This window comes from Tenrec ecaudatus, chromosome 4 (genome assembly GCF_050624435.1).
Source record: "Tenrec ecaudatus isolate mTenEca1 chromosome 4, mTenEca1.hap1, whole genome shotgun sequence".
Classification (NCBI taxonomy): Eukaryota; Metazoa; Chordata; class Mammalia; order Afrosoricida; family Tenrecidae; genus Tenrec; species Tenrec ecaudatus.
In genome coordinates this window covers 23,390,263-23,398,210 of record NC_134533.1, presented here as the reverse complement: position 1 = coordinate 23,398,210, position 7,948 = coordinate 23,390,263, and the positions used below count along the sequence as shown (strand labels likewise).

At 64.1% G+C, this 7,948-nt stretch overlaps 1 protein-coding gene across 2 annotated transcripts; it reads left to right on the top strand.

Annotated features, from left to right (window-relative positions):
• Positions 1-334: 334 nt before the first annotated feature.
• On the top strand, positions 335-7,096 carry SLC39A13 (solute carrier family 39 member 13). 2 transcript variants are annotated; one of them, XM_075545730.1, is made up of 10 exons: positions 335-437; positions 1,684-1,989; positions 3,329-3,442; positions 3,686-3,807; positions 4,102-4,194; positions 4,322-4,411; positions 5,427-5,477; positions 5,638-5,770; positions 5,909-6,008; positions 6,090-7,096. In XM_075545730.1, exons 2-10 carry the CDS (start codon positions 1,692-1,694, stop codon positions 6,163-6,165), a joined length of 1,077 nt encoding a protein of 358 aa, XP_075401845.1. In that variant the 5' UTR covers positions 335-437; positions 1,684-1,691; the 3' UTR covers positions 6,166-7,096. The 2 variants fall into 2 exon arrangements, with proteins under 2 accessions (XP_075401845.1, XP_075401846.1); XM_075545731.1 differs by lacking the exon at positions 6,090-7,096 and having other exon boundaries at positions 5,638-5,766; positions 5,909-6,003.
• The last annotated feature ends 852 nt before the right edge of the window (positions 7,097-7,948 follow it).

Below are 7,948 nucleotides of genomic sequence, written 5' to 3'. Positions count from 1 at the left end.
GCTGACTCAGAGCAGGAGCGCGGCCGCCGTCCTCCCACGCCGACCCCGCTCGCCGGCCCCGGGCCCGGCCGCCTGGCAGCCGGGCGCGCCCCCGCGCGGCCGCGGCGGGCACTGCAGTCCGGCCCGAGAGACGGCGGCCCGGCCGCGCGGACCCGGGGGCGGGGCGGGGGGGCGCCCACTTCCCGCCACCTCCGCCCGGGCGGAAGTGCGCCGCCGCCCGGGTCCCACGGGCGCGCGAGGCGGAAGCGCGCTCCGGCCACCGCTCCCCGCGGCCCCCGGCGCGCGACGCGTCGGGTTCCGGCAGCCCCGTGTGACGTGGCCGCGCCGGGGCGGCTCCGGGCGGGGCCGGGGGCGGGGCCGGGCGGGCGGGGGCGGGGCGGCGGGCGGGGCTCGGGCTGCAGCTGGATGGCCGGGGCCGCCCGGAGCGCCGCCGCACGGTGAGTGACCGCGGGCCCTGGGGCCTGCCCGGCCCGCGCCCCGGGCCCCGAGTGGAACCCGCCGCCCCGGGGGTCTTGGCCCCTGTGCCCGCTTGGGGCTCTCGCCACCTCCCGCGCTCCGCTGCCGCCTGGCCCAGGCTCTTCGCCTGCCCTCCTCTCTCCCAAGCCTGGGGTCCCCAGAACCTTGGCATGACCGTCTGCCCCCCCCAGCCGGCCCTGGCCCGTCCCGCCGCTGGTCCCCAGCCGCTCTCATCAGGGTCTGACGTCCCAGTACGGACTGGAGGTCCCAGACCCGCGCATCGTTTCTGGGGAAACGGGCGGTGGCGGTTTCTTTCCTTTCCTGCCCCCTCCAGTAGCAGATGAGGAAACTGAGGCAGGGCAGCTGCAGCCCAAGGTCACCGGCAGCCCCGAGGGAGGGCAGAGCTACTGCTCCCCCCTCCCCCCGTAAAGTTTCCAGACAGTGACTTCTCGCTTGGTTGACTCACTTCCATAGCCGGGTATCATCCCCTGCGGGTGCTGCCCCCATCCCCTGAGCCAGGAGGGTCTCTCCCTGTAGGGGTGGGGTGGGGGGCTCACTTGCCTTACTTATCCCCTTTACAGGAGTGGGGGCATGCTGTCCCCACCCTCAGAGAGAGGGCTTGGGGGGCTTGCCCGAGCTCAGGCACAAAGGTAACGTCCTGTCCTGTGTTCTGAGCATCTGCCTGGCATTTGCTGGCAACTCCCTGCCCAGTCGTACCTTCTCCGTGCTCCCTCCACGCCCCCACCCACCCCACGCCCATCCTGGGTTCATTTCTTCAGTGGTGGGAACTTTGGTGATCCTGCCTTCGCCCCTTTTCTGGGGTCCCCCTACTTGCCCTTCCATACGCCACCCCATCCACCTGGACAGTGCTGGCCGCTGTCCCCGGAGTGTCCTCACCAGGCACATCCTGGCAGCTAAGCGGATCCTTGGCAGCCAGATACACCCGGCAGGGCCGGGCCAGCCGGTGGCTGAGGAGAAGCCAGCCAGCACCGCACCCTGTCATTAAGAGAAGCTTCGCCCCAGGAGAAGGCTGACACCGGCTGGGGCAGCCTCCAGAGCCCACCCCCCAATACCATATGGGACATTCCCATCCACCGGGGGTGCCCTGGGCCAGGGTGCTGGGAGGGCTGTGCTGTGGCCACTTGGCCAGAGGTGGGTGAGAGACCACTTCTGCTTGGCAAGCGAGTGGCCGGGGCTGCAGCTGCCTCCTTGCCCTCTCTCTTTCAGCAAGTGGCATGCCTCGATGTCCCTGCCCAGGTGGTGGCATGGCGGGCCACAGGCTCCTGCTCCTCTCCACGCTGGCTCTGGAACTCCTGGCAGGGGCTGGGGGCTCCCAGGCAGCCTTCTGGGGCCAGGGGGCTGCAGCCTGTCGCCTGGACGACAAAGAGAGCGAGTCCTGGGGGGCGCTGCTGAGCGGGGAGAGGCTGGACACCTGGGTCTGCTCCCTCCTGGGCTCACTCATGGTGGGCCTCAGCGGGGTCTTCCCCCTGCTCCTCATTCCCCTGGAGATGGGCACTGCTCTGCGCTCAGAAGGTGGGTGTCTTTCTCTGACTGACCCAGTGGCCAGGGATGGGGTGGGGGTGGGGAATGCTGCCGCTCTTCTTGGGCTTGGGTGACAGGGTGTCTGAGACAGAGGGTGGAGGCAGAGTTGGATTTCTCCCCTTGGACTTGTGAGACCAGGGAGGGTGCCCCTGCGCATCTGCTCATCCATTAGTACGTAGACTGTCCTTTCGGTTCCTCTAACGGTCCTCATGCAGCAGCGCCAGGTAGAGGTGGGAAACATGAGAACCCAGGCCGAATGGGTCCAAGTCCAGGAGTGCGACATAGCAGGTCTGGATTGGGGCCGGGGCGGGGCTGGGATGTCGATAGGGAGCATCTGGGGGCTTAGGCTGGGCCACAGGCCCCCCAGGAGGCAGTCTCTCTAGTTACTGAGTAGCTCAGTCCTGGGCCAGCCGTGGGCTCAGCTTGGGGACAGCTGGCCTCAGTCCTCTTAATCCTAATGTCATGCCACACCCTTCTCAGATCAGCCCAGAGGTCAGAGGACACGGGTTCTCTGAGCAGCCCCTGGCCACCCAGCCGGGGGCTCCAACTAGCACCAAGCAGCCTCAACTCCCTGGGCCTCAGTTTCCCTATCCAAACAAAGGCTGGACGTGGTCTCTTGAGGGCACTTCCAGCTCTGTGTGAGTTAGCAGAAGACCACCAATGGAGCTGCCACTTTTCTGAGGCCAGCAGTTCCCTCCCGCCCAGTTCATGAGTCTTTCATTGTTCTGGGCATGGTCGCTTCATTCCTGCAAGGTCCCTGTCAGAGGTTCCAAAACCACCCCACCCCACCCGTTCCGCTCCTCCCACTTAGACTCATAGTGACCCCACAGACAGAGCAGGACTGCTGCCTCGGAGCCCCGGTGGTGGAGAGGAAAGAGGAGGGGGAAAGGGGAGGCTCTCTGGGTCTCAGAAACTCACAGGGGCAGTTCTGCCCTGTCCTGCAGGGTCGCTGTGAGTCAGCATCGGCTGCCTGGCAGACAGTTGAAATCTTTACAGGAGTGGACAGACAGAACTACCAGTGCGGTCTTCCCCAATCAGGAGATGGGGAAACTGAGTCTCAGAATTTCTCTGCCCAAAGTCCCCAGCTGGCGAGTCAGTTATAGAGCCCGGCAGGTGGCAGGCCCCCACAGGGGGTTGGAGGTGGTGCTCCCAACCATCGAGGTGTGGCCTCTGTGATGGGGGCCTGGGGAGAGTCATGGGCCCTGCCCAGCCTTCTGGAGACTCATGGTCTGGTGGGGACAACAGGAAAACCCAGTGAGGTAGGTGGGACAGAGGTTGGGATGGGCTCGGGTGGCAGATTGGCCCCAAGCCTCCCCACTCTGCCTTGCAGCTGGGGCCCGGCGCCTGAAGCAGCTGCTCAGCTTCGCCCTGGGGGGACTGCTGGGCAATGTGTTTCTACACCTGCTGCCCGAGGCCTGGGCCTACACATGCAGCGCCAGCCCCGGTGAGTGAGGCTGCTGCCAGCAGCTTTGGGTGGGCAGGTAGGCTTGGAGCTGGTTCCCAGACTGGGAGACAACCAGGACATCACCCTGGTCCCCACGCCGGGTGCCAGAGGGACTCCCAGAGCCTCCGGGCCCTTCCAGCCAGCTCTGGCCTGTGGGCCCCATCACTGCCCTGGACCAGGCTCCATCCCAAGCTGTCTGCACACCTGTAGCCCTGGCTTGACCTGACCATGCCACCCTTGCAGACGGTGAGGGGCAGCGCCTGCAGCAGCAGCAACAGCTGGGGCTGTGGGTCATCGCAGGCTTCCTGACCTTCCTGGTGCTGGAGAAGGTGTTTGTGGACGGCAAGCAGGAGGGCCCGTGCCAGGTGAGCTCCAAACGCAGGCCCTGGCGATGCCACCCCCCATCCGTGGCAGGGCACGGGGGCTGGGGTCCGGCAGGCCCAGCTTCTTCAGGGGGCGTCTAAAGAGCAATGACAGCAGTCCCTGATGAGATTGGTGCTGGCAGCAGCAGCAGGAGGAGGAGATGTGGTGGCTGGCGGCTGGCGGCTGAGACATCTAGCCAGAAAAAGCCTGTGTGCTCTGCCTCTGTCTCCCCTTCTGTGCCTACTCTGGTGGGGGTGGGGCTACTTAATGCCACTTCTCCCTCCTCCTGGCTCCAGGCCCCCAGCAAAGACCCCACTGCTGCCGCCCCTGCACACAACGGAGGCCACTGTGTGGCCCAGCCTGGCCTACAACCCATTCGTAGCAGCAAAGTGAGTGGCCCGCTCCGGCCCCCTCCTCCTAGAGCCGCCCCTCATACCCCCACCCCCGCCTCCACGTGGCTGGCGCGGCCCAGCCCTGCCTGCCCAGCTCGGCCCAGTGCCCTCTCCTCTCACGCAGGTCAGTGGCTATCTCAACCTGCTGGCCAACACTATCGACAACTTCACTCACGGGCTGGCGGTGGCTGCCAGCTTCCTTGTGAGTAAGAAGGTGAGCTGGCGGGGGAGGGGGAGGGCTAGGAAATGGGGTCTCGGGCCTTGCCAGTGTCGAGTTGGTTCTACTTACAAAACCACGTCTCCACCCCACCTTCTTCATGACTTATCCAGAGTGCCAACACCCTCTTCTAAGGCCCCGCCCTCCTCTGCTTCCCAGAGGCCGCCCCAGGCTCCCTGTGTCCTTGGTCTGGTCTTGTCACTCCTTCCTTGTAGGTCTCATGCCTTTCCTAAAAAACCCTCCATCGCTTCCCAGAATCGAAGAGAAGCCAGCCAGGCTGCTGGACTTGGCCCCACTCAGCTTCTAGATGTTTCTCTCTCTGCCTCCTGGGCTCCGGCCTCATTGGGCTGACCTGCTCTTCTGGAGCTGGCCGCACTCCTGCCCTGTCCGCCCCCCCATCTCTGCCTGGACTCCCTCAGGCCCACTCTGCAGGGCTGCCCCTCGCCCTGCTGCCCTGGCCTTGGCCGCCTCAGCGAGGCTGCAATGAGCTACAATCTAACGAGGCCCCCGTTATCCATGCACTGGTGTCCAGCGCCTAACCACCCCCTTCTTTGTGTACCTACTCAATCTTGCATCTTCCGTCCAGACTGTAAGCGTCACAAGGGCAGGTCCTTTCTTTTACTCGTTGCTATATTCCCAGTAGGACCCACGCGTACGCTGTCGGGTAAGCGGTGGACTGCTAACCTCAAGGTCAGCGGTTCAAACCCACCAGTCACTGCATGGGAAAAAGATGAGGTCAGCTCCCACAGTGAAGACTGACAGCCTTGGAAACCTTATGTGACTGAAATAAAACCAAACTCACTGCCATCAAGTCGATGCCGACTCATAGCGACCTTACAGGCCAGGGTAGAACTGCCCCTGTGGGTTTCCGAGGCTGGTTCTATATGGGCAGAGACAGCCCCTGGCAGTGGGCTCTGTAGTCCCAGCAGCCAGTGCAATGTCCAGCCCAGAGCGGTGGGCGGGGCTTCAGGCCCTTACACAGGCCTCCTCTGACCTCCGCTCCTCCCTACAGATCGGGCTGCTGACCACGATGGCCATCCTCCTGCATGAGATCCCCCACGAGGTGAGGGCTCGGGTGGGCGGGAGCACCCACACACACAGGGCTGCAGCCCTGCCCTGGCCAGGGAGTCCCCTAGCCTCCTGAGACCCAGATGATGGGACGTGGGCAGGGGACACGCTGCGGGAAAGGGGGGTCCCAAGTGAATGGCTGCACCTCTCCTCAGGTGGGCGACTTTGCTATCCTGCTCCGGGCAGGCTTCGACCGGTGGAGCGCCGCCAAGCTACAGCTCTCCACGGCCCTGGGGGGCCTACTAGGCGCCTGCTTCGCCATCTGGACACAGTCCCCCAAGGGCGCAGGTACAGAGTGGTGGGTGGCAGTAGCAGGAGGTGCTCAGCAGAGGGACCCCAGACCCCAACCACAAGGCAGGATTGCCAGTCCACAGCTCCCAGCCAATGGGTGACCGCCCCTGCCTCTCCATTCCTGTCCTCGTGCAGAGGAGACTGTGGCCTGGATCCTGCCCTTCACCTCTGGGGGCTTCCTCTACATCGCGCTGGTGAACGTGGTGCCCGACCTCCTGGAGGAAGAGGACCCCTGGTGAGTGGCAGGCCTGCGGGGGGGGGCTCCCCCAGCTGGTGGCCCAGCCTCTACCCTGAGCCCACGCCCCTGTCCCCACAGGCACTCCCTGCTGCAAGTGCTCCTGCTGGGCACGGGTGTCGTGGTGATGGTGCTGTTCTCCCTCCTGGCCGACTAGCCCGCTGGACACCCCACCCCCAGAGCAATAATTGACTTGGGCTCATTCTGTGACCACGTGTGAGAGAGTGGGCGCGTGTGGGAGAGCATGCACTCCAGCCAGACAGGCGGGAGGCAGTGGGGTGTGGCATATGCACGTGTACCCTGCGGAGGTGTGTGTGCGAGACCAACACTGTGATCCCACGAGTACTAGGCTTGGGGCCACACCCTGGCCCCCCTCACCTGTCAGTGATCGCCTTCACAGGGAGGTGCACAGCAGGGAGTCCTGCAGAGGGACCCATTGGGACAAGGGGAGGCCCGTGTTGCAGGGAGCCCCGCAGCTGGCCGGCCACCTGCGAGGGTCTCAAGTCCTGAGGGCAGAAGCACCTCTGCTCTGGAGCACCGGTTCTGGGCAGTGAAGGAGCAAGGCCAGGTGGGTGCCTGTGTTGCTGCTCCCAGCCTGCCACCACCTCCAAGGCCTTCCCCTTGGTGGCCCAAGAAGAGAGAAGAGGCCGGTGCTCACATGAACCCCCAGCTCGCTCCGCTCTAGTCACCCCTCGGGCTAGCGCCTGGGCCCCAGCCAGGGCTCCCTGCCAGCACCTACTGCTCCCGCCACCTCCAGCTGCCAAACAGAGGCCCTGCCGGCACACCAGCCCTGAGACGCTCCTGCCAGCGGCTGGGGCGCAGCACACCCACCAGGCCACCCTCTGTCAGCGCTCAGGAATGTGTGCCTCCTCCGGGAGAAAGCTGAAGCCACAATCCCCAGCCATTTCCGTTGGCAGCTGCCCAGGGACTCAGCTGGCCCACTCTGGGCCGGCTCAAGCCTGGCCGCTCCCCGGGGGCGGTTCTCAGAAGTGGCCTTCGAGGGGGGCTTTTATAGCGATTCTGCTGCGATTGTTTGTATTTGTAAATAACTGTTAGATAGAATAGATGCAAATAAATATCACCCACAAGCCAGCTGCCTCTGTCCTTCTGCTGCCCAGTGGCCGAAGGCCACCTCCAGGCCTGTCCCCTGGCTGCCCCTGAGATCCTGTCATTCCTTCAGCACTGTACATGGTGCTGGCTGACTGCTGTTTGCTTCTCAGCCCAGTGATGGCTGGGCCCTGGGCCCAGTCAGGCCCTCCCCACCCCGTGGTGGTGGTGTTGGGGGGGGCTCTTTTTAAAGAACCCGGGTTGTGCTCTCCTGGCCCAGCCCCACCCCCTGGGAATGGAATCTAGAAGGAAGCCCCATGGGCAACGTCATCTCCAGGTTTGGCCTTGGCAGCTCCTGGAGAAAAAGGGAGGAGAGGGCAGCCAGCCCTGCACTTGGCTTTCCTGGGCACAACGCCCTACGACGTGGCGCCTCTAAAAAGGGCAAAGAGACGTAATGGCAAATGTTTTATTTCCCAACAGAAACATTTTTCAAGATAAAATTATGGGCCCTAACTTTGAAGAGCAAGCATTTGGGGCCTTTATTCTGAGCCACGCCTCTCCTGTACTGCCGGTTTTAGACTCCACCAGGCACTGGGGGCGCTGCTTCCCATGGGCTGTGCGGAGGCGGGTGGAGTGACTGAGCCGGGAATTCGTCTGGGGAAGCCCAAATCTGCCCGTGCTCCATTGTCAGCAGCAAAACGCTGAGAAGGGTCATGAAAAGTGCTTCCCCTGGCCAAGGAGTGCAGGAAGGCAGCGCCTGCCAACTCCTGACCCAGAAGTAATGGGCACTTAGAGGTTTAAGTCATACTCGGGCCACGGCCTAGAGGAGACAGAACAAGCAACACAGGTGGTGGCCCAGCTTGGGGCAGGGGATGGAACGGGAAGTACCTCAG